This window comes from Fundulus heteroclitus, chromosome 20, assembly GCF_011125445.2.
Source record: "Fundulus heteroclitus isolate FHET01 chromosome 20, MU-UCD_Fhet_4.1, whole genome shotgun sequence".
Lineage (NCBI taxonomy): Eukaryota > Metazoa > Chordata > Actinopteri > Cyprinodontiformes > Fundulidae > Fundulus > Fundulus heteroclitus.
The window spans coordinates 8,045,788-8,073,022 of NC_046380.1; the positions used below are offsets into that span (position 1 = coordinate 8,045,788).

The window sequence follows — 27,235 nt, forward strand, 5'->3', positions numbered from 1 at the left end:
CAATACTAAAACAGAAGAACAAGAACAAGGGGCTATTATAGTTCCAGAGTTTAATATTACAATAATGAAGAAGAATACTGATAATTTGTCAGTATTCACAGGAGAAATGATGGCAATCTTGTTAGCGGTGCGGTGGGTGGAGGAAATAAGACCATTGAGAGTAACAATTTGTTCAGATTCAACGTCATCATTAATTAGATTACAGAGACTCCACTCAGAAAGCAGGGCAGACATTATGATAGAAATACAGCAAAGATTATATAGATTTAAAATGATGGGGATCACAGTCATATTTTTGTGGGTACCGGCACATGTTGGAATCAGAGGAAACAAAATGGCAGGTAAGGCTGCAAAAGACGAAACAAAAAAGAGAGGACATCGATGTGGCAGTTAAAATCAAGATGGATAATTAAACAAAGGCTGAAGAAAAGGTGGCAAAAGCAATGGGAGGAAGAGAGGAATGGACGGTGGCTTTGCACAATTCAAAGGACAGCGAGGGAAATGAGAAGTGCTGGAAGGAACAGGAGAGAAGAGACAATTATATCAAGACTCAAATTTGGGCACACAAAATTAAACAGCACTTTATTTAAAGTAGGTAAACATAACCTATTGTGACTGTTGTGGGCAACAAGAGACAACAGAACATGTCATGTTACATTGTAAAAACTATGAGGAAAGAAGGAGGGAAATAATACAAAACATTAAAATGGAAAGAATTTTAATTTAATATAAATTCTTAGAATTAATTCAAGACATACATTGCTATGGAATTGTTTTTCATTATCTTACAACAATCAATATGATTAAGAGGATCTCAGTGTTATGTTTGCTGTGTTGATTGTGTTTGGTTTGTTCTGTTTTGTTGATTTGGTTTGTTTTTGTATGAAATAATTATGGCAGTCGTTTTCTATCCACACTCCATACCAGTTGGTGGCGGTAATGCACCATTTCGTTGTTTGCCAACCTCCAATAAAAGTCCATAAAGAAAAAATGAGTGCCAGATTATCGAAAGCCACAGCGTGACCTTCTTGTTTTGACCTTTACCTCTAGATTTCCCTGCCTTGCTCTTGCCGCTACGCTATTTCTGATTTCTGGACAACGATTCCTCCTCATGACTCTCGAGCCCTGGCTAAACCCCGGATATCCCCGTTGATCTCTGTTTTCCTTTGCAAGACCCAAGCCTGCCTTTTGGACACCACCCTGGCCTGAGTCCTTTCTGAAACAGCGTTTCAAACCAGCCCAGCTGTTCACTCATGCCTCTGGCTCCTCTGACGACGTCCCAGGCTACAACGCAAACAGATGGCCACTCTGCAGATGAAGAAAGGAGCTGCTTCACAGAACCAGGGGTCCAGCCTGTGAAAAGCTTAGTGGCTTTTATTCTAAGTATTTTTACTGTCTGTGACTCTGCTTCAGCCACCAACCTGTTTCCTTCCCTGTCCGTGCTGCCAGGTTTCCTGCCTCCCCGCCAGTTTTTTCTTGGCAAATAAACTTTTTTTGAACGCAGTCCTGGTCTGTTTTGAATTCTTCAGTGTTTGCTTTCCACATTACAAAAGCAGATGAAGTATGAAGAAAACTATTGATTGTCTTACAGAAGGAATGAAGACATTTTTTTCACCAGTTTAAAGGATCAACATAAGATGTAGCTGTTAGAATCCAAGAAAATTTGACTTAAACATGCACAACATCAAATTTCAACATAGAAGTAGAAATTCATCCTTTTCCACTTAAGGCTGTTGTTTTCAGCACCGTTCCGTTTAATGCATACAAAAACATCACACATGTACACAGAGTACGAAAACCTCCGATCGTCATCAACTGAGCTGTGCTTGTGGGAGGCTCCATGTTTCTGTCCCAGTGATCGCTGTGGTGGTTTCATAAGAGGTGAAGATAATGAAGGAACCGCAGTTAATCATCACTCAGTTGTTTTTGACTCTCTGACATCTGAATTCTGTATGCGAGAACATCACCTGCCCTCTGTGTTGTTGTAATACGTTTCAGGTAAAGTTTCAAGAACAGAACACAAGTGAACGGTGTTCCACTAACAGCTACTAACAGATTAAACAATAACTTGTCCTTTAAATCCTTTAAGGTAAATCATAACTTGTAAAAAGTTACTTCAGATTTCAAATGTCCAGATTTTCAGTTCATGTTGTCCTTCTCCCAAACATTACCTGATCTCTGAATGTTTAAAATGTCCTACTTTCCTTGCTTTTTATCCTGAATTTACTGGTGAAAGCTGCATTCACAGCTAAATGTTTGCAGAAGTGCTCTTGAATTCACTTTATTCTGATTTACAGCCACTTGAAAAGCTTAACATCCCATCTTATGTGCAGTCTTTAAGATGCATGAATCTTTTGATATTATTCACAGCACAGTATATGGTGAAACTGCATTTACAGTCACATTCCATGAAAGATAATATTATTTAAAAGTTAATGTATTTCATTGGCTCAATTCACTAAGGGAAAAACATTATATATATTTTAAATGATTAGGACAGACTGATGCAGATTTTAAAGCCTTTATTTCTGTTAAGCTTTGCTTTCCACCTCCCAACTAATAAAAACACAGCATTAGAATATCGCATCAAGATTAGAATACTGCACCAGACCAATAAAAAAAGGTAAAGTTTCATTCAGAAATGGAAGCTTAATATAAAGTTTCATGTTTTTTTCAAAAGTTTCTTTTAATCAGACAAAGAAGCCTCTTAGAGATGCATATTCTTATTTATTGAATATGACTTATATGTAATGACCTGTAAGTCAGTTGCAAAGAGGTAAGTTAGCGTGAACTTTCCTCCATATTTTTGTGCCTGGTAAATCTTTACCACTTTTGAAGAAATGTCGTCTTGCTTTGCTTCTTTTGGCAGCGACACCATTGTTTGTCTTCTTTTTGTTGACAATGATTGACGTGTCTCCTGCCTGCAGACAATCTGAATGTTCTTGTTTTCCAGCTGTCTTATCTGAAGAAATAATTACCTTGCAAGCAAAGCATGCAAATTCAATTTTACAGTATGTCCCAAACGTGTTTTTGTACTCGGCTCTTATCTCATTTTCTCGTCCCTATATATAACCTGTTTATCTGTGAATTCACACATTTGTTGCAGTGTACAGTTGATGCACTATGTACCTGTTTTCTAGGTTTTTATAACCTTGTTTCGTAACATGAGACGTCATTTACTCTGAACAATTTAAGCAACAGTTTTGATTTTAATAGAATTCACCATCACAGCAACCATTACAATGTGTGGCTTGATGTACAGTATACCAATGCATTTTTTTTCAATGTGTTTTTTGAATTTTAACAGCAACCCAAAGAAAAACTGGAAAAAGCCAAGACTTAGATAGAAACAGGGCAAAAAGTGTCTGTCTCCTGCTGCGCTGTTTCTACTATTGGAGCTCTTCTTCTTTGGGTTTAACTGTTAGTAACAGTAACTGTCCAATTCTTCCTATTTGCCATGGTTCATGTACTCTAGGCTTTGCCAAAAGATGAGGGTTTCCTTTTACCCTGCTCAGCTCTTTCATTGCAGCAGACTTGGTCCAACTGCTTAGTATTATGGCTTTACCAGACACCTATGCCTTCTTAGTTATATCTGGTGACCACAATGACCTGGTTGGAGCTAAGGGCTCCTACTCACAGCCTTTTAAACAGCGGTGTATGATTATTTTATCAATGATCTCAGGGAATGTGTAGCCCAATCCAGGTCCAGGCTTAGACACCCCTTCAAACAAAAGGTCTGGTCTTGGTTTTATCCATTTAAATGTGCACAGTCTGGTCCCAAAGATGGATGTGATTAGGATCTGGGCTCCTTCTACTGATGCTGTTATTGTCTTGACTGACATCTGGCTACGTTTCAAGTACATTTCCTGCTCTGCAGCTCAGTGTTGAAACAGTTTGAATTTTTGGCCTTGAATCTTGTAAATAAAAGATCTGTTCATATAACTTTCATTGACTGCTACATGCCCCTCTCTGCTGACCAAGGTGCTTTATATTCTGTAATGCACCTCCTGTCTGACCTGACACTGATGTTGATCAGGCTTGGAGTTTGTTTCCCATTAAAAATTATATAATTAATGTCATGCAGTTATTGTTAGATGTTTTTCCCACCTCTTGCTCTGCCTCAGTCAACTAATTGGCAGAACGGCTTCACCTGTCGCCGTTCTAATTACCTGCTAGTGGTTCCACCTGTGACTCTGCCTATAAATACCAGATCATCTTCTTGCACGTGTGCACTGCCTGCTGGACCTGTTTTACCTGTTTGGATGTTCTGCTCACCCTCACCGTGTACCTCGTCGGCTTTCAGACGCAGCTCTGACATAGCTCACAACCTGGACTGTTTTGTTATTGATTCCCACAAAGCCTTTTTGGACCAGTCTGCCTTTTTTCTCACAGATCGACTCTCTGTTCTCTCAGCTTATTCTGCTTTCACGCCCTGCTGTGAGCAGCCAGCTCTCAGCACAACCTGTCATCTAGCTGCTCTGTGCTGGACTGTTGCCATCCAGCATCTAGTTTTTGTTTATTTCCAGGTTGAATATCTGGTTTTCAGTCTGTTTAAGAATTTCAATTAAGGCCAGGAACAATGTTCTCATCAGAGCTATCCAATCTGCTCCACCAACGAAATCTGTAAACATTTCAAACAGCACCCTGTGCTACCCTCAACAAAAGATTATGGAGAAGTCTGAAATGCTTGACTGTTTCAACAAACGCTTTGTTTCCTCTGTTTTTTTTTTTGGTTTTTTTGAAAATTGTCTCTCTTTTTAAAAAAAGGCCTTCCATTGTGGGTCCTGTTGATCAGGACAGGATCTACCTTTTAGCGTTGACGAAATTTTAACCTCTCAGGTAAATAAAGCCGTCAGGCAGTTGGATACAACTATACGTGAGGGCCTTGACGAATAAGAGCCCTATTCTTAGGGTAGCTGCTGATTTTATTTCCCCACCTTTGACATACATTTCTAACCGCTCTCTGGGGGCTAATGGTATTCCTGCAATCTGGAAACCTGCTTTTGTTTCTCCTCTGCTAAAAGGGGTGATTCCTCCATTGTAAATAATTGCAGGCCCATTTCTAAGTTCTGTCCTAGCAAAGGTTTTGAAACCTTAATCAGATATCAACTAACTGGATTTCTTGAACATTCTGGTAGCATCCCAATCACTGCAAATCATAAAGTTTTTAATGATTTTATTGATATTTTAGATAAAAAGCAGCATGGTGCAGCCCTTTTTTTTGATCTGTCAAAGGCCTTTAATACAGTTGACCACAAGTTGCTTAAACAGAGATTTATTTATACAGGATTGTCAGGTTTTGTTAGTTGTAGCAGGAGCGAAATGCAGACGAGCGCTAGGGAGGCCACATGTTGAGTGAATGTCAGCTTATTGAATTCAAAATAAAAGAGCTTACCGGCAGGGTTGGTGAAGACCAGAAACAGAGACAGAAGTTGACAAGACACAAGGGTGTAGAAATAACAGGATCTGACAAGGAGGAAGAGGAGCCAATGGTTTAAATAGGGAGGGAAGGGACAGAGAAGAAAGCAGGAGAGCAGGTGGAAGCAATTAGGGAGACAACAGGGGAAAGAAACGAAGGTGATAAGCTGAAGGAGATAGAGTTCAATTAAATGATAGAGATGAAGAGAAAACACGGGGCTAAACAAGATTAGAAAAACCACAAATAATAAACAGACTCTAACAGACACTGAACTAGTCACAGGCAGGAAAACAAATATCTAACAGAAACAGGAATAAAGTAACTAAATATACATAGTAAAAAAGATACTAATGACAGGAAACAAGAAGGAAAGAACAGAATCTACAGAGTAACAAACAAAACTAAAGAGGTGAAAACACTAACAGGCTGCATGATTCCCAGGGAACCTAAAAATAGACAAACACCTGTGGAGCGTGACGAGGATTTTCTGAACACTCAGTTGTCTGGTTTGAGAATTACCTTCAAGGTAGCACAGCGTTTGCAGGTTGGAGGATCTCAGATCAGGGCTGGACGATATAGAAAAAAAAACATCAATAAAATAGAAATCATATTGATCGATATTGATAATTATCACAAATTTCACAACATGTTTTTTTATTTTTTTAAGTGCAGCCCTGGCGATTTTATGTTGTTGCTCAGTGACGTATTTTAGATACAGAACACACAAACACTGAATTCAAACTCGAACCTTTATTCTACCAACTTTTTAGCAAAACTGAAAGTTTTTAAAAAAGAACGTGTGCCCTCTGAACTCAGTGATGGAGGCGGAGCTTGGTTCCTGGGACTGCGTTGTGATTGGTTGGGAGGATTAATGACAGTAATATTAACCTACATGACTAGAATGCAAAATAAAGGAAAACTGTTATTCTACTGAGCTTTTTATTGACACTTTTGTCTATCATCGATGTATGTCTATCGATCGATATATATATCGTTATTGAATTATCGTCCAGCGCTATCTCAGATACCATTTTACTTTATAAAGGTGTGCCTCCAGGTTCAGTCCTAGGTTCCCCTTTTATTTGTTATTTATATCAATGATGTAAATCATAATGCAAATTATTTAAAATATGTACATTTGTATTTTGATGCAAACAACACCATTTGTATTGCCTTTCACATGCTCTAGACCTTGCTGTGATTCAGTTACAAACTGCTTTTCATAATATAGGCTTTGGGCTGCTGGAAGACTGTAATATTCTGGTTTCTGTTCTGGTTTTATTTTTGAGTCATTTTCCTCTCCTGCTTTAGGTTTTCTGCTTGCTTTGAGTTTGTGTCCTGTCTGGGTTTTTATTTTGCTGTTAGTTCATCCTGTTTTGTCATTTGTTTGAGTCTTAGCTTTATTTTCTGTTTTAGGTTTTTACTTTAGAGTGATTTTGTTTCTTAGTTAGTTTGGTGTAGTTTCTGTCCACTTGTCCTGTCAGCTTTTTAGCTTTGGTTTCTGGTTTATTTCTTGTTTTGATCTTCTGCACTGATGTCTGGTCTAATTACCCACTCTGCACACCTGCCTTACTCCACCCCTGTTGCAATCATCTCTGACCGGTTTCACCTGCTTCCTTCTCCATATAAACAGTTGAGACCAGACATCCGTGCCAGGTCGTCTTGTTGAGTTATGGGTGAGGCTCCTTCTGCAAGATTCTGTTTTTGATTTTTGACCCCCTTTTTCTCCAGTAACCTGAGCCATCCTGTTCTGTCTGTTCCTGCCCTGCCTGCACAACTGGACTGTTTGTTTTTCTGCCATTTTTGTTACAACAGGTTTTTTTTTTTTTTGTTTTTTTTGTCTCTGTTTTTAAATTCTGTTAAAATCCTTCTTTTTAAAGAAACCTCTGCTGATCTGGCTGAATTCTGGGTCCCCTGCCTCTGATCATTACAGAAGACATTAAGTTCTATTTCTCTCACTCTGCTGAGTTCTCCTACTGTTCTTTAGCATTATTTGTTGTTATTTCAAATTCTCTCTGTCTTTTTTTCTCTTCATAGGTATACTTCACAACAGTATACCTGGTCTGCTGTTCTGTTTAGCTGTGACATTATCCTGGGGGCAGATTGTCTGCTATTACCCTCATTAAAATAGAAAGTATTTTTGAATCAAACCCCCAGTGGGTCGAGACAGATGAGCGTTCACACTGAGCCTGGTGCTGGTTCTGCTGGAGGTTCTCCTCCCTGTTAAAGGGGATTTTAGAGAGAAAACTTTTTGACCAATATGTATGATTTGATTGAATTTGACTTTGCAAAGTGCCTTGAGATGACATGTGAATATGTAAAATTGAATTATATATATATATTATACATAATGTGTGTAGGTTATGAGCATTGTAACAAAAGTCATGTTCTTTGATTGTGCACACAATCATGGTCTACTAAAAAAACATTATTTTTCTGATCTGTTTTCCTGGTGTTGGTCAGGAGTCGGACAGCAGCATTTTGTATGAAATACAGATGTATGATAGATTATATTCTTTTACAGAGATTAGCAAATATGACATTACAATAATCTAACTTACTGAAAATAAAAGATTGCACTTTTTTTCCTATTTTGACTGTAAATACTTTTTTCTGGCAATGTTTCTAAAGTGGTGGTGAGCTGGATGTCTCAGAAGAAGAGAGGAACCAGGTCCAGGTGTTCAAGAATCTGACAGAGGAAGCTAAATCCAGGATGATGGACAGAGTAAAGAAAAACTGTAAAGAAAGAGAAGTCTGTGAAAAGTTTGAAGCTCAAGTGACCCAAATGACAGAGCAGAGGTAGAGCAAAACTGTGTTAAGAAAGTCCGATTGCCTTTTGATTTAAGCCTATTATAGTTGTTATGACTCAGATGACAGAGATTCTACACAGTCATAGTAAACTGACTTATTAACAGTCTTTATGTGGCAGTAAATTGCATCTGAGTGCAAATCAACACAATTAATCTGACATCCTCTGTGGTCTTAAGCACATTGCATCTAATTTCAGTGCTAATCTGTATTTCTTGCGTCAAACTGGAGTAAATCTTTACCCATTTACTCATTGGTTAGGTGATAGAGTGACAGTCATCGCTATACATGTGGTGCCATACAGTATATGGTACGTGCTTGGTTTTGAAATAAATTGATTCTGATGTGAATGTGCAAATGTATAAATAATGACATGCGGAATGCAAAAAGACACAGTGAACGGATCTGACCATGAAGGATATCTGAGAGTTTATCTCACAGGAGAAGTTGTAATTCACAGTGAACATGAATGAACAAACGCAGTGGAGAGGGGAACTGTTTATCTTTCCTGATTGCAGCCTGAGAACAGTTTATCAGCTGTTGTGCTGATAAACTGCAATATACAGGGTCAATGAACGTTGACTGAACTCGGTTCAGCATTCATAATGTATTTTTCTACTTTTCAGAGATTTTTTAGATCTTTTGTGTTCTCATTTTGTCCCTTTTTTGTCCTACCTTACCTCCCAGTTTCTTTTCCTTCCTGAACACTCACCTATTTTTAACAGACCCCGCCATAAATCACACAAGAAAAGTACTCAGAGTTCAACAAGTTGGTATAAGATATATCAAAATTATTCAAAAATGTTGTAAAACACTCAACATCTCAGGAGGCAGATGGTGGCAAGCTGCAATGTTCGGTCCAACGCTGCCGCAGTGTGAGTGAGCTCTCCTTAAGGCCTTTTGAAGGATAGGGTGCTGGTTCAGTTGATGTGATTGGTCCAGAATTAGAAACACTTTTTGATTCTCATATATCAAAAGTAAAGTAAAGCATGCTCTACATTTGTGTTTGTGCACTGTACCTGTGAATGAAAAAGTATTAAAAAATCTCTATCCTTTGGTGTAAACCTTGTCGCAGTGCCAGGTAAAAGGGCAAGATGTAAGATGGGACTTACGTCACGATAAATGGTAAATAATAATAATAATAATAAATAAACATGCTACAATGGTGCTTTCAAACTGTTTTCTTTTGGATAAGACTTATTTAGTACTTTTTATCAAGCACCTGTTCATTTATTATAAAGCCTCCTCCAGCATTCTTAATGTAAACATGAAAAGTTTTACCGCTACTTTCCGTATTTTTTCTGCTTGAACAGAGTACCTTAGCTAAACTCTATAATGAAATACTTCTTGCTGTTGAAGCTCATCTACAACTGAACGTATTTCAGTTTGAAGTGTAGCAACTAAGGAATTCCTTTAGTGTGAAACTAACTCAGTTAATCTATTTATAGTGCTTTTTGTTGGTCATGTAGCTTTGCTTTTCTCTGTTGATTGAATATATTTTTAATGCTAGATGGTTAGGGAACAATACAATAGGGGATGTAATCCCATGAAAAAAAAGGCTATATGAGAGGGTGACCGTATTTTGATTTGCAAAAAAGAAAACACTTTTTGTCACTTTTCAATTTGTCACTTGAGAAATTATAAGTATGGCTTCTTTGTGTGGTTAGAAAGAATAGATAAATAACTTCAGATAGGCTTTCATAGGTCCCTAAAACAAAAAATTACTTCAGAATATCTGGAATTAAATAATAATAAAAATATTTGACTCTTCAGTATTAGAAAATGTACCTGTAGAAACATTAGCTCCCTTTTTTGAGTTTTACTGGACATGACAATAAACAAAAATCTGAAATTATATTCTGAGAAAACCATTATTCTTTCCTTTGCCATGTAATAATAAAAATGCAAAGTAGCAGTCTCAGAAAAGTACTTATTTAACTTATTTATTAGAACATTAGCCTTTTGTTTCATTCTCCATCCTAATATTTTTCTTCACCCTCATTGTTGCTCCATCATATTCTGCTGCTGAGGTGGTCTTACTTATCAGTTTCTATTTGCTCAACAAATAAGCATAAAAACCTTTGCATGAAGTGAATGAATGTGGAAATTGCATTGCACCAGCACAATCCCCATCTGCGACTCAACAGAAAGTTGGCTCCTCTCCTTGATCCACTGGCTCTGCATCAGTGAGAAAACCCTCTCGGCGTTGTGTGTGGGAAGTTCAAAGACAAACTGCATTCTTCACTAATCTTCGAGGAACATATTATTCTTTTGGCCTTCTCGTGATATTTGGTCCTTTATTGGTGCATCCATGCCCTTTTTCCCAGGTGTAACAGCAAACTCAGAAAGCTTCCTCATCCTTTTTTTCTGTTTCTGTGTCCATGTGACCGAAACAGAAACACATATGCCAGCTTTGCACACATTTATCCTGACCAGGACGATATGAGGTTGAGTCAAGACTTCTACTGGGTTTCCTTAGAGAGGAAACATTTTGACTAATCTGTATATTCTGATTGAATTTGACTCTGGAAAGTGCCTTGAGATGACTTGTATCATGAATTGCCGCTATATAAATAAAATTGAATTGAATTGAGGTTTGTCGCTGAGGGTACACTTGTGCTTTGACATCATGCAAACAGCAGCACAGCGCTGCTTTATCTGTGAGCAACAGCACTGTGTCACAGCAGCTCGGGATGACATCATCTGTCGTATCGTATGCGTCGCACCAGTCGGTTTAAATGCCTGTTGGTCCCATGAAAAACAAATGATGAAATCCAGACATTTCCCTCCGAATGGCCCAGAAGAAATGTGAAAAGTGGCAAAAGAGGACGTTTGGTCACCCTACTATATGGCATGATGTGTTACCAAAATGACATTTTATTAGGAAGTGCTTCCTTTGAGGATTTCTGAAATGAAAAAGTGCAATCATACGGACACTAGGACTAGTTAAATTGAAACTTAAACAGGTAGCTGTTTATACATACATATGTACATACAGTATATATATATATATATATATATATATATATATATATATATATATATATATATATATATATATATATATATATATATATATATGTCAGATTTACAATGATCTCATACTAACTTTTCCTTATCCTAACCACGTATGTTTGAGTGACATGTAGGTTTATTAGCCTGCTGAAACAGGGTACCTGAAACAATTTTCTGCAGCTCATTCCTCCACTACAGTATTGGTATTGTACGGTATTACAGTCTGGACCCTGTAACACATTATCACTGCACTAATGTCACAATAAGCTTTGTGGGTATATCTAAGATTCTGTAATGTTTTGCAACAGAAAAGCAGTACGGGATAAAATAAATGTTGAATTGTAACCTTTTGCATTAACAGATAGGATGTAAATGTTCTGCTGCCTCAAGTACTTAAATAAAGCCCAGACTTTTCCAACAGCGAAAGGTCATTTTGGAAGTCATCTCTGCAGATTTAGAGTCACAGGTTTAATCAATGATCTTTGGAGATAGGCTGAATGGAAAGTCAAAAGGTCTTGAAAAACAGATTAGTGCTTATACTATAGTTTACTTAGGAGAAGTAATGCATGTCTGATGTCACATACAACATTTACACAAAGAGAAAAGTTCAGTCATTGAGTATTTCCCCGTTTACAGATATCAGATAGATCAGACAGCTGAGTAAGGGAGAATAGAAGGACGGGGACAATGTGAAGTTGTGCAATGAAAGGGCAGACTGCAGCATCAAAGGTGAGGCCTTATCAGCTCTCTGCGTGAATGTAATGTTTGTACAGCGGGCTGACAGAGCTGACACAGTAACACAGCCCTGAGGTTCGGTCAGGCTCTCACCTAAACTGCTGTAAAACGTCAGCAGTGATGCTTCCTGGCTGTGGGCAGTTAGTGGTCAAAGCTCAGTGGGAATTCCTGGTGATGTGTTGGAAAGGCTGCTGCCAGAAAGCTGCCGTCTTTACTAGTAGATCTGCTGCAAATCATGGCTCCAAAAAGATCCATTTAGGTTTTGTTTTTCATACTTTAGCCCAAAAGTTTCTGCTACGTTTTTAAAATATAATTCATTCTGAAAAAGTAAAGGAAAGAAATTAATTTTAAATAAATCTTAATAATTTAAATTGTTAATTTTGTTAAGATGCATCCAGTTGATACAACTTCACAACTGTCCAAATGAAAATGTATTATTGAGTGCGAAACCCTTTTATTTAACTCAGATATTAACAAATATAGCCCACCTGCTTGATGCTAACAGCTGACATGTGTAATAAAGCACAACAGTACAGTATTTTCTTTTGTTTTTGTTTTATTTATGAGTTGTTTAGTGTCTTTCCTACTGTTCTGACTTCTTAACACCTTGTACATGTTGTTAAAAGTTAACAAAGAAGTGGGAAACATTGTCAAACAAAAGATGAGCAGCAACTGTTTTGCAGGAATACCTGGCAGTGCTCTGAGTTTCTTTGTATCATTTTAATCCAAAAATCCAATTTTAAAGGATTTGTTTGAAATTCTGCTGATGATGTGGATGAGAACTGTGTTTTACAAACAATTGCAAATGTATTTGGAGCCCTCCTGCTGAGTTAAAGGCTCATCAGGGATGTTCTGTGATTCTTTGGCTTTTGTTAAACAAACTTTATGTTCAAATCTCTTTTCTATATTTAGCTAAATAAAATAATTTGTTGGTGCATCTTTGAGAGGCACACCGGACAGATGCATGCTTCTTTCCTGGAAAAGAAGCAATAATTCAATTCAATTAAATGTTATTTATAAAGCGGCAATTCACAACATGTTGTCTCAAAGCACTTTACAATGTCAAATTCAATCAGATCATACAGACATATTGGTCAAAAATGTTTCCTATCATCAAGTTTTGACAAGCAGCATTCACTCCTGAAAGAGCGTAGAGCCACAGTGGACAGTCATCTGCATTGTTGATGGCTTTGCAGCAATCCCTCATACTGAGCATGCATGAGGCGACAGTGGAGAGGAAAACTCCCCAGAACCAGAACCAGACATGTCTGGTTCTTGTTCTGGTTCTGCAGAGCAGGCTCGAGCCAGAAGACCTGAGTGGTCTGGAGGGTTGATACACTGATAACAAGTCTGTGATGTATTTAGGTGCTAAGCCATTTAAGGATTTATAGACTAACAGAAGTATTTTAAAGTCTATTCTCTGAGATACAGGGAGTCAGTGGAAAGACTTCAGAACCGGGTGCATGTTCTCTACTTTCTTAGTCTTAGTGAGGACGCGGGCAGCAGCGTTCTGGATCAGCTGCAGCTGTCTGATCCACTTTTTAGGCAGACCTGTGAAAACACCGTTACAGTAATCAATTCTCTCTATATATAAACGCATGGATTAGTTTTTCCAGATCCTTCTGAGTCATCAGTCCTTTAATCCTAGAAATGTTCCTCAGGTGATAGAAGGCCGACCTTGTAACTGTCTTTAGGTGCTTTTGGAGGTTCAGGTCAGAGTCCATTACTACACCCAGATTTCGGGCCTGATCAGTGGTTTTTAGCTGAAGCAGCTGAAGCTGTGTGCTAACTTTTGATCTCTCCTCTATTGGTCCAAAGATTATTACTTCAGTTTTGTTTTTATTCTATTTAAGAAAATTTTGGCACTGATTTCTTCTAGGCATTTACTCAGTGCCTGAACTGGTCCATAGTCACCTGGTGACATGGTGATGTAGAGCTGTGTGTCGTCTGCATAGTTATGGTAGCTGATGTTGTTGTTTTTTATGATCTGAGCTAGAGAGAGCATGTAGATATTGAAGAGGAGGGGACTCAGGATGGACCCTTGGGGAACCCTACATGTGATTTTTGTCATTTCTGATGTAAAGTTACCTACTGATACAAAAAAGTCCCACTCCTGTACCAGGATTTAAACCAGTGGAGAGCTGTACCACAGAGGCTGACCCAGTTATCCAGGCTTTCTAACAGGATGGAGTGATCGACAGTATTGAATGTAGCACTAAGGTCCAATAGTACCAGCACGGTGGTTCTTCCACAGTCTGTATTTATATGGATGTCATTAAACACCTGATAAGGGCGGTCTCTGTACTGTGGTGAGCACGGAAACCTGACTGGAAAACGTCAAATCGGCAGGTCGTTGTTAAGAAGGTGTTTAATTGTTGAAATACAGCTTTTCTGATAATCTTACTGATAAAGGGGAGGTTTGAGATGGGCCTGTAGTTCTGGAGTAGTAGTTTGTCCAAATTGTTCTTTTTCAGCAGTGGTTTGATAATTGCTGTTTTTAGGGACTGGGGGGAAAACACCTGAAAGAAGGGACGTGTTTATGTTAAAAGTAGAATGGGAGGCAGATCCCCAAGTTATCAGGCTCCTCTCTTGTGGAACCAGCTCCCAGTTCTTTTACTGGACAAGAGAGGCAAAAGGTTTATCAAAATGATTTGTTGATGAACTTTAGAATGATTGTCAGTGATCATTCATTTTTCATCATCTCTGGTCGACGGTGGCACAAGGAGCGAGGATTCCGTCCTGTAACCATCTCTGTCGTTATTTCCTCGAGTTAGACACTTCACCTGCTTTCCCTGCTTTTGGTGGTCAGAGGGCCGGCTGGCGCTGATTTTATGGCCTCACTTCTGTCAGTCTGTAGCTGTTGCTATAATATAGCTCACCACCGTCAGCATGCAGATGTGAAACTGAATGGGGGCAGGACTGCATGTCATGTAAAGTGCTTTGGGGTCCTCAGGACTTAATAAAAAGCTGTACAAGTACAGGGCATTAACCATCTCCTCTTTATAGCATATGAGTAAATCCTTCATCATAAAACAAACTGAATAGTATTTGCTAAATGACCAGAGAGCCAAGTATGCAGCAGGACAAAGAGACAGTTAAGTAAGAGCTGTCGTAGAAACTTGGCAAGAGGAGAAAACTGTGACGCAAAGTTCACTGGAATCTACGCAGTGACTGGATCTGATCCATTTGCCTGGGAATCATTTACTAACTGATCAGAGATCTGCCAGAAGACACCTGCTGAGTTAAAATCAAAGCCGGTGTGTGGCAGGCATATCATGTCCCTGACATTTATTAAGTTATCGTGGCAACAAGACACGTTTCAGATCTCCTTTCACTAGGCGGCAAGTTTTGGGAAGTCTTTCAAAATTAATGTCACATTTTAGCCCCATTAATAATTGAAATATCCAACAATGGTCTCAGTTAAAAAAGGACCTCAAAAAAAAAAAAAAAGGTAAAGAAGTTTTCTATGAGCATTGCACGGTTGACCTGAGGGGAGCCTACTGGGACGTCCACTTAGATTAGACCAAGTTTTATGAATAATCTTCCATACTGTAAATAGTATTTCATCGCTTTTTAAAAAAATAGCAAAGATGATACTGCAGTGGCAGAAAAGCTGACCTGCAGGCATCTGCAATATGAAAGTTAAAAGCTCTAGCTTCATTGGAGATTACTTCACAAATATAGGTTCAATATCTGCAAATCTGATCTAACCCACATTTCATCACCCACATTTCAACAATTTCTAAATTGTTTAGAAATTGTCCAACAACCATTTTACTTAACAAGCAGCATTCACTTCTGTCATGTGTTTGCTGATATCTTTAGGTTCAGGTGCTGATGTTAAAATTACACCTGAATACAGAAACCTGCTGTAACATGCATCTCATGTTATATGGGGTATGTCTTAGTTCTGAGAAGGTTTAATCCACAGACATAAGATCTGTTAATATCTTGATAAGCCCTTCCATGTAAAACGTTGGAGCTGAAAACGATTGTATTCAGGGTGTAGTTTGTCTGTGCGTCATGAATGTTTCCCAGTAGTCCAGCTTCTGTCCCAAATTTTGCATCTTAGGTGCTTATTCTAAACTTCTGTTTGATGCCAGGGACTGAGTGCATCGTCCCCTGTCCCCAGCTTATCTGTGTTGGACCTGTGATGGACTTTTAACCTGTCTCGACCAGTGACGGCAGGGATAGGACCTTTGACGAAGCTGCCCCAGGTTCGATTTCCAGCCGGGGCCATTTACCGCATGTCCTCTCCATCTCTCTCTGCCCTTCTTCCTGCCATGATATAAGCGTATAAAGGCAACCACTGCTGGAAGATCTTTACAAAAAAAAATTCTGAGTAACTCTCAAGTTAAAGTTAAAAACAAATCTGATACTGGACAGATATAATCAGATATACTTTAATAATCCCAGCAATACAGCAAATTGTTTTCACACCTTACTTAAGATGTTTCCAGTGCAGTTCTTAAGATGAGGCTTGATTTCATCATGCTAATCTGCAAATAAAACCAGTTGCCGGTCATCTTTTATGGCAAATTCGATTCTTATCTCTTTCTAAATGTTAACCAGTCAGATGTGAAACTAGAGAAAGTATAAGAACGCTGGCACCTTTGAGATAAGGTTAAACTGTTGCTTCAGCAGGCCTCTGTGAATGTGAATCATTAAATGACACATTTAAAAAACACCCTTTGATAAGGACAGCTGTGTGGCTCAGACAGATGCCTTCACTGATTTTACTTCTACCTGCCAGTTTTGTTAATTATTCAGGGTTTAGTTTCCAGGATTTTAAAGAGAAAAATGTAAATTAATTTCCATAAAACTGAGCGTAAAAGTACAGAAACGTGTAACTTCCTGTTTAAACAGAAACAGACATCAAGCTGTCTGTTCAAATTAAAAGCAGTTGATTGAGTTTGTACGTCTACGTCTGGCAGTCACTTTGACACAGCTGCTCCTCGGAGCTGAAGGCCAGCTGGCGTCTCACAGCTGATATCAGGCTTTCATATTAACCAATCACTTAGCGGAAGCTCTAAATGATAAAACTTCAGCTTACGGGGTTTGCCATCATGGATTCATTTTAGGACATAAGCCCATACTTGACCTGCCATAATTTCAGCTACGATACATTACTGTGCTTTTATCTACCCCAGAGCCACATAAGGTAATAAACCAGCAGTAATAAAAACTAATCAAGTGCTGAAAGTTTGTAAAAGTCCCGATCAGTAAAAGTAAAAAGTATTCGGTGGTAATAAACATGGCTGAGGTAGATTCTGGTGAAAATTTGAATCCATTCATGTTGAAGCAGGAAGGTATTTTAGAAAATATGTGCTGAAACTGCAGCAATCAAAAACTGTGAAACACACCATCACAGTGGTTTTCACTTTCAGTGCATTTTTCTATTCATACACAAAATAAAACAGATATTTTACATTGGTTTATTTAACCAGGAAGTCACCATTGAGATTTAAACTCTTTTTTTAGTTCAGCAAGTAATAGTCAGATTTTCACATTTCTGCTGCCATTATTTTGTGGAGCAGACCTAATGAGAATTTGGGAATTATTATTTTAATTGGTAAGTGTTGGGCAAGATGTCAAGATGTCAAAATCAACATTCTTTTTGATTTTCACTAGAGGGAGCTAGTGTACCAGTATAAGTACATATTCAATAGTTCTGACCTTTCAGAATATAGATCTGTAAAGAATAAGGTTTGCAAAAAAAAAAAAAAAAAAAATCAAGAATACATGAGATATTAAAACTACTATATCAGCCTTCTTTTCTTACAGTACCTCTTACAGTAGCTCCACACAGTTAGGATGCCCTAAAGTTCATCCCATCACGAACCCATGACAGACGGACAACCTTTGTGGGGTTTTGACCTTATTGGGTTCCCCAGAAGGCTCACAGTAACACGTTTTGTGATTTGAGAACAATCTCTCTGTACATAAATAAGATGTATTTATAATTTCATGAGCCGCTTTTTCAGATACACCTGCTCTATTGCTTGTCGCCACAAACAGCTGAACATCTAATCATATGAAAGCAACTTAATGCATTCTCACCCCTGAATGTTCTGAAGACGACTTGCCGAAGTTCAAAGCAAACACCAGAACGTGTTTATTGAATACTTGAGTGAGGTTGAACATGTTTGTTGATACCAGAGAGACTGATCTGCTCTGCTCTGGTCTAGTCCTAGTGGGGGGATTACTAGTTAGTGGCATAAAATTTAAAAAAGCATAGTTTATTAAATAAATCAGCAATTCAGTTACAAATCAGCTAAAGTTGAAAGTCATTAAGAGAGCATTAAGAGGTATTTCTCAAGGCCACTTTAATTTTTTTAAAACGAGCACTTGTTCCTCATTAATAGTAAAGTGCATTAAGTGTGTTTTACACTCACATGCGCCTTTCAATATTCAAATTTTGTGTGAAACAAATTGTGGTGAAGTGCACCATCTGGTGGACACAGTGAAAAAAGGAATCAGTAATTTTTGAAGAGAAACATTTGGTCCTCCTCAGGTATTGCAAATCAAAAGAGAAGGTATGACTTTTTCTATGTGCAAATGCCCAAACAGCATCAAACCTGTTATCACCATCAGAACGTGTCTTGCTGTCAGAGAAAGTATATACAGAAACAAGGAAGAGGCTTACAGCGGTGGGGACCGGGCCCTGCGTAAGCAAGCCAGCGACAAGCTCACCAAGGAGATCAAGGCATTTAGGAGAAGCTACGGTGATAAACTAAAAAAAAAAAAATCACAAACCCAGCTAGAGTTTCAAATGCTTTGAGGAACTCTACAGCCTACAGGATCCCGTCTTTCCACCCCGAGCCGGATCCTCGTCTGGCAGATGACCCGAACAGCTTCAACTGCAGGTCTGAAAAGGAGTCGCCCTCCCACTCATCCTCATTTCACTCACACACAAAAGCACCAACCACCCTCCTCCCGTCAGGCCCTCTACCTGGACTTAAGATCCCTGAGGAAAACGTTAATGTTTAATGTCAGGATCTGATGACGTCTCCCCCTAATGCCTGAGAGCTTGGGCTGTCCTATTGGCAAACATCTTCACCTTCTTCATCTTCATCTTCAACAAGTCCTTAGAGCTGTGTGCGGTTCCCTTGGCCTTTAAGAGCTCCACCATCATTCCAGTCCCCCAGAAACGTACCATCACAGGCTGAAATGTTCATCATCGTCTTTATTGTCATTGCAACATCGCTTCCAGTGAAACTTGTCGTCTGTGTTTAGCTGATCCCTCGGGGGAGCAGTGAGCTGCCACCGAGGTGCATTCTGGGACTCCCAGGCCCGCTCACAGTGTTGGCCTCCGCCTGTTAGAGGCTCACCGGTTTCCAGCAGGTGAGACTGGGGAGCGTCTTCTCTCACGTAAGAATCCACTGCACCAGTGAGAAAACGTGTGGCCGACATCTCCACATATGCCAAACCCCAGGCACACAAACTGTTTCGACTTCTGCCTTCGCTGCAAATTCCTTTTTTGTGTGACGCAGCTTGCCGATCAAACTGATTCTGATATGTTTATACTGGACGACTTTTACGTTTATCCCATAGTCCAGAATCCTGCATATTATTCTAACTGGTTACTGTTCATGTACATGTTCCTGTCTCCTATGCTTTAATGTTGCCCTGTGATAGACTGGTAATCTGTCCAGGGTGTCTCCACCTCCTGGCCAGGCCCTTATATGGGCTACATGGGTAAAGGCAACGGCTGCAGGAATTGTCCCTTTTGTTTAATTTGTGGTTAAAGGACGGTGTTAGGGTTTCTGGTCATGTTCTCCCATCTACGTGCATATTTTTCTTCAGTCATCCTGTCCTTTCTCAGGCTAAATAAATGCATGTTTGCTTTTTTTTGGTCACCTTAAGATGTCTGAAGAAGTGACTGTGTTTGAGCATATTTCTGTGTTTACGCTGGCATTTCTTTATCTTTACAGTTGGTTTTGGTGTTTCTGATGAAACTCATCCTCTGCTGCTTTGGAACAAATTTTAGATTAGCTGGTTTTGTCGCTACCGTGAGCTGTGTGTAACTCTGTCTGCCTTAATTTCCCAACAGTGGGACAATGAAAGATTTATCTTATCGCATTAATGAATGCAAGGGAGCTGTCCAGGTGTGGCCCTTTCATGACCCCTGCAAGCCTGGACAGGATTGGAGGGGTTGTATAGAAAGAAATAAGACAGTTCAGGTGTATTTATAAAAGTTTTTTTTTTTTTATTCATACTTTTGTTAATTCGTGAGCTAACTGAAATGTGTCCGATTCATAAGACGTTCCGTAACAACAACAATGAAGTATTGTGGAGATTACAACATAAACCCGGCAATGTGAACATAAATTAAAAGGAGCTGTCTTAATACAGAAATAAGAAGTAATTACTGAGCATAAAATACATCTCTATATAAGTGTGTGACCCGTGCGGCGAGTGATAACTGTCTGGAGTTTAACCTCCGAAACCTTTTCTGGAAAGACAGTTCATGGTTCCTACACAAGACTTCACAACTTGTCCTGTCCTGGAAGGCTTTGATGATGCTGAAAAGGTGACCGTGATAATCATCCTTATCCGTTTCATTTTACTTTTCCACATGCGTGGACCAGCTGTGTGCAGGAATGCCGACCAAACTCATCCGCTGTACTTCTCCCCCCGTTAACGAGCCGTCGGGATTAAACTCCACAACAGATGGAAGACTTCTACAACAGTCGCAGGCATTGCGAAGCAGTCAAGATACAGAGGTTTATTTAAATATTAACACATCACATACCGCAACAAAAACAAAAAAAAAGAGAGAGTGTTATCACACTTTTTGTTTTCTACAACATTGTCAGAGGAAGAGGCGCCAGCGCAGCGCTGATTCAAGGAGCAGAGAAGCACACAACAATGCAGCGTGAGAGGAAACACACAAAAAAATGGAGAAACTTGTGTTAATGACACATAAGTGCTTCCAGAACCGCTCGTTTCTGGGTTAATGTCCTAAATTATCAGAGCTTAAATAATTCAGAACACCAGCTTCTGATTTTTGCTGCTCTATATTATGAAAATAGTGTTTTCTTACAACATTTTAACACGTTGCCTCCCTTTTTCCTGAAGGACTTCCTTACAACGCAGCCGCGGTTATTCAATGTCCCAGGCCGCGTTCGCTTATATGTCAAAAAGGCATCGGTAACGCATGTCTCTTTTCACGCTGGACACCAGAAGGCACACATGTAGAGTCTGGAGATGAGGAGAAGGAACAGTCTCGATACTGCATAAGTCAAAAGAAAGCAAAGGGAATGACTCATGAAACTCGAAGAATAAACATACAAATGCACATATTTGCTGTTCCAGGACAGGCAAACTAACAACAATACCTTCAACTGAAAAGGGCACTTAAACACAGAAGCACACGCTCAGGATCTCCTCGCCTTGCCTCGCTGATCTGCAGCTTTTGTGTGTTTTAGCTGTAGGTAGTTTTACACTCTCAAAGTTTACAAAAGCAAGACCGTTTTTTTTTTTTTACCCCGTGTGAACAGCGAAATAAAGTGAAATCTCTCTTTCTAAAGTGGTAAACAACAGTAATAACAATACTTAAAAAAAAACAAGATCTTACATTTAGCACACTACGTTAAAATATACCTAATATCAAAAAAAGGCAAAAAAAAAAAAGTAGTTGTATTGCAACGCTCTTCTGTGGCATCACTATCGAAAACCATCAATCTTCATCAATCTCATCGCCATTATCCAAACATCATCATCATCATCATCATCATAGTCTGAGACAGGGGCCAGGGATGATTGACAGCCCACACAGGCCGCTCACATTTAGCCCGTCTCAGCACAGGCAGGCACACTTACGTACGACATAGCAACAATAACAAACACTGAACATTTCCACAGAGGCCCGAACTCAGTCGGCCAATGGCAGAGACGGCCTTCTTGGAAAGGAGCTCTGTCATTGGACAGCAGGCATCTCATGGGAACAGGAAGAGCTCATTGAGAGAGGAGGAGGAGGAGGAGGAGGAGGAGGAGGAGGAGGGAGGCCACTCTGGAGGCAGACCAGGTGTGTGTGAGATAAATGTTTTTGCTGTACCTTGTGTGGTCCACGGTGAGAAGGGGAGGTGGGGGTTACTAGATGAATGAAAGTGTGTCTGGCTCTTAAAGTCGTTTGTTTAGACTGCTGCGTGTGCGCGGTTACGTGTGTTTGGTTTTTGTCTAGACAGCTGGAGGTCTTTCCCAGGCCACGGCGCTGCGCCTTTACCGCACAGCGCCCACTTTTCAGCAGGAAATCTCACACTGACTTAAAGCATTTGAAAAAAAAAGAAAAAAGAAGAAGAGAAAAACAAGTGTTTGGAGTGCATATAAAAGCATTCTGCCTGCATCTAAGTGTTTGATACATGTTTGAGTTCCCCCACATGAGTTTTCTTCTTCCTCCTCCTTTCTCTCTTGGTTTTGTCAGCCAGCCCAGATTTTTTCCTAAAGCGGACCCCTCTAGCTTGTAATGCGTCGTGTTGTACATATTTATAAATGTTATTACCACTGTTATTAGCACTATTACTATTAGTAGTAGTTGTTTTTTTCCCTCGCATCATCCTGATCGTAGCCTGTCCAGTCTTTACATACCCGTTGCAAACCTCCTTATGCAGGAAACTGTTTGAAATCAAAATCTAGCATTGATAAATTATTCTTTTCCTTCTTTAAGTGCTTGACTTTAGCATGCATCCTTGCTTATGTAACGACAACTGTAACACAAATCAGACTTTGGTTTGCACTTTTAAAAACTCCCTCCGGTTGGTTAAAGTTTAAGCATCGCACAAGTGAGATGGAGATTTGTGATTTCTTCCGCTGTTCAAAACAAGAACAGGTGGCGGCTTGTTTCTGATCAGGATGTCCTGTCTCCAAATGCTTTGTTGAGATTAACAAAGCAGCTGGAAGTCGGTATTTCTGGCCTGCAGACTTAATAATGCAAGAACTGCAAGGAGAGTCTCTATATTTAGAAAACACCCTCAAAACCAGGAAAATCACAACTCTTTTAGTTGAGAACGGGCTTGTTTTTTTTTTTTAAATAAATTATCTTTTAACACCTGTGATTTACAAAAGAAGAAAAGCAAAAACAAACTGCATCAAAGTTTTGGCCTTTAAGATGATAAACTGTAGCAGACTTAAAAGGAGGTCTCTGAATATCCATTTCTAAGTAACATCTGTTGAAAGGTTGCGAGCAGTTAAATAACTCTCCTGGCATTTCCCCTTCTGTATGACTACAGATCAGTTTTGGCTAGTCTGAGCAGGGCAGTGAACAAAGTGGATTTCCTCTATTTAAAAAAAACCAAATCTTCAATGTTTTCAAAGCGGTTCGTGGAAAGGCCGATTTCCTTGTTGTTGTATTTTACGCTAATGACCAACGTAGCATGTAGTTACTGGATTTAACATCATCAGTGGGCCATTTTGTCCTTTTCTGGTTACTAATATCACTAACTTTTGACATTTAGAACAAAAGTGTAATGTGCTCTTGATAGTAGCTGTCATAAAACAGAGCTTAAATGAACCGCTTATAATAATAATAAAAAAAAGATTCTAATTATTTTAAGATAGGATAAATCTGCTTTGGTCCTGATGCTCCCAGACCAGCTGCACGTTTTAATCTAATCAGTCAAATCTCCTGTAGATAAAACGTTAACTGATCTTTTACCAGAAGCTCATCTGAACTGTTGCATCAGTTTGGTTCAGTTCCTGCAGAGGCCGATGAATTGCATAAAGACTGGATGACACAGGCCGTTTTCTTCACCCGGCTTAACTTCTGGCATCTTTACGGACTGGTAATGGGTTTTTATCCCTACACTTGTAAAGACATGACACAAGATGAGTTGCTATTAACACTTGTGTCCCTTGTTAACACTTAAGTGTGTCTAGTTTCAACAACCCATCTTGCTTTAAAACAAAAAAAAAATCAAGGGTTTTGCTCAAAACCTTCGACAGAATCGATTCATTAAGACACTGATAATGTAAATTAAAACTGCCAACTATATCCAACAAATATCGGTTTACATTCATGGTCAGTTCTGCTAAATAACAGAGCTTCGTTTAACAACAGCACATGTGACACTGACTGATTTAATAATGATGTGAAACTGTTAAGTTGTGTTTGCAGACAGAAATAATTAAAACCAAGTTTTATGCACAACACGTCACATCGTTTCAAACCCAGTCTCATCATTGGACGACAAGGTTTTTGTGGTTGCTTTTCAGTTTTTAGGCTGGGTCAGTGAGCTGAGGCTGAGGCTGGCCGACTCATGATTTGTTCGCTCGTTCCTGGTGCAATAAAGTGCTCAGAGATGCCCGCAAAAATCGCAGACTTACCAGAGTGAACAGAATGTATGTTGACAGGTGGTTAAAAGGAAAAGTTGGTGTCAATGCGTGCATAAGAGGCCACCACTGTGCACGGTCAGCATATCAGACGTTTCGGGACCTGTTGGGCTAAAGGCCTTTCTTCCTGAGTAATGTTCCACGATGAGGACATTAGGCGCCTCTCTCTTCTCACCTAATGAACATAAAACTCTGACATTCAAATAAATTACCCAAGCAGGATTAAAAAAAAAAAAAAAACTAATGTCTACAACACACTACCCTACTCTTTTCTACCGCTACACATCGTCTTGATTAGCTCAGACGCTTGTTAAACGCTACGGTCTGATTAACTTGGGGAAACTCATGTGCTTCGCTTTGTTTGGTCGAGGTAGTAGCAGCCAGCTTTGGGATTGCTAATGATTCGGTCCAAACAGGGATGAGAAAGAGAGAGACAGAGAGATAAGAAAAGAGTTACGGGGTTTCTGATTGGACCCACAGGTGGGCAACTGACTTGTGGTTGGCTCGCCGGACTCAGACGTTTGCATAAACTGGGGATTTCTTTTCTTTAATCTGTGGTACAGAAATGGATTGTCTGAGTCCTTTGGACCAAAGTCAGGATCTTCCCGTCGACTGATAGTAGCTGCCGTGCACCGTAGCTGCTCACGCACTCTGGTAAGTCACTTCTGTTCTCCTTTTACACCCCAACAGACAGAGCCCCTTCACAATAAGAGTCCATCTCAAATGTTCCATCTGCGCATACCTAAAAAAATAGTGCAATTCTTTTCAGCAATTATATAAATAACTTTAAATTCGTGCTTTTCCACTCTCGTTTTGCATACATGCGCGTATATATACTCCATATGTAACGAATATACATGTCAACATGTACGTTTCAAAATGTTCAAGGTGAATGTTGGCACCCTGACGTGTTTCCCACGTCGCTTCTTCTAAAACTAGACGACAACAAAAACGACAAAAGAATGCATCAAGTTTTTTTTTTTTTTTTTTTTCGTTTTTAAAAAAAAGATACCCCTACTTTCTCAGCCTTCTCGCTTTGCAATCACGCCGCAGATTTTTCCTTCTGCGGCGAACCGTTGAACTTTGTGCAAACCCTCATCAGAAGACATCAAGTTGAAAACGAGGATCCGTAAAGAACTCCTGCCGGAGTTGGTCGTTGTAAGGCAGAGCGTCTAGCTTTAGGACGTTTAGCACTGTGCTACACCTGCTGAGCTAGTTTACACTTACGCTAGCTAAATCTAAACTGGACATATGGTAGAAATGTGCTGTCGTGCCCCATCGGTAAAGCCAACGCTCGGTGCGGGAGCCGCTGCAAACTTTGAAGTTGGAAAAAGCAAAAAAAAAAAAAAAAAACGTTAAGGACTCAAAGCAGCAACAGAGGATTATCACAAGGGAACGAAACAAATCCTGCAAAAACCAAGACGATTGAAGTGTTTTGCAGGGTAATTGGAAATGATACGTTCTATAGAAACAAACAGAACAGGTAAATATTTAGAACAAAGACTCTAGGTCCGTCAGATACAGGAGTGACAAGGAATTTAAGAAGGCTTGTATCCGCCTTCATCTTTTCCCACTTCGTGCCTCTCTTCCACGTTCGTCTGAAGTGCTCATCGTAAATGGAGGGGTAAACGAGGAGACGCAGATGTTCTCCTGTAACTGTGCTCTGCAAAAGCCATGTGGTTTCCTGACGTTCTCACCCGACGAGAAGCACATGTGCAATGCCGCCTCTCAGCTTTCAAGCCGCGACCGCGCACCGGCCGCTTCGCCGTCCCGCGTCGGATGTTACCGTTCGTGCCATCGTCCCTCATTGTCCACCGGTGATTCCCCCAAATGGTGAGCTGACGGAAATGAGGTTTTTGTTTTCTTTCGCTGGAATGATGACAAAAAGCAGTCCGGTCACACCTGCTGTGCCTTCTGGGATTTCTCCTTTGTGTTCCTTGTGTTCCTGTTTTCCACGCTTCCTTGCTGCTTGGGCAGAGGTCGGAGCAGACCGTGTATGAGAGAGGACGGAGTTGCCGGCAAGGGCGACACAGTCTGGTGGTTCTGGTTGGAGGTGAGGGTCGCTGGGTGGTAAAAGTGGCCGATCGCCTCGCTGTAGGTCGGGGGAGTTCCTTCGACCTGAGAGTTCTGTTTCTGCTGCCGGGACAAAGCCTCTTGGGCCTCCATCACGCTCATACCCGAATGGACACTTGGGGGAGGGGCCTGCAGCCTGGGGAGAGAAGAAGGAGGAGGGGGGGGGGGGTGAGAATGGTTGGAGCAGGTAACAGAGACAGTAGACGCACACGGCTAGATAACACTGGCTCTGTTGATACAGCTGCCAACACAGGAAGCTCTCCTGCATAGAACCGTAACCAAGACATGAAATAAGTAAAAATTCAAAAAAAACTTCTGGTCAATGTTCAAGTCAGAAGCTGTTTTTTAAATAAACAGTTGAAAGGACTAACTTTTTAGGGATAGGTATAGAAGTACATCAATCAAGCTTTTCCGTGCCAATACTGTTTTTGTGTTATTTTTTTTACTTTTTTAAGGACTTTGAGGGTTTTGATTTTGACTATTTTACAGTTTCTCCTCATTCCTAAGGATTTTTTAAAGAACTGGTTGCACTGGTAGCCTATATTCACAAAGTTTGGACACAAAAGGGCGATAGAGAGAGAGAGAGAAGAGGGTGAGACGTTCACCAAAGGCCCTGAGTTTGAGAACTAAACCCCAGAATCCTGCGTATGTGGCGCCTGTTCTACTACGTTGATGGGTAGAGTAGAGGTTTGGTGGTAGGTAATGCTTCTCGAACCTTTTTAGTCCTATCAAAGATGTTCTACTGAACCACAGTGCCCGCGTGTTCTGTTGTGGACGAGCTGAGGAACACCAGAGAGGGAGGCAAAGAAGTCGGCAACTTGCTCTCTTCAAAATGTTCACAGCACCTTCAGCTCC

The 27,235-nt window shown here is 39.9% G+C and overlaps 1 protein-coding gene across 2 annotated transcripts in view; it reads right to left on the reverse strand.

Moving 5' to 3' along the window:
- Nucleotides 1-20,161: 20,161 nt before the first annotated feature.
- pmepa1 (prostate transmembrane protein, androgen induced 1) overlaps nt 20,162-27,235 on the reverse strand; it is a 42,335-nt gene continuing 35,261 nt past the window's right edge. For both annotated transcript variants that reach the window (XM_012857167.3, XM_021313354.2), the window contains exon 5: nt 20,162-26,516. In XM_012857167.3, the coding sequence (XP_012712621.2) occupies nt 26,204-26,516 (313 nt within the window). In that variant the 3' untranslated portion in view covers nt 20,162-26,203. The remainder of the gene's footprint in view (nt 26,517-27,235) is intronic.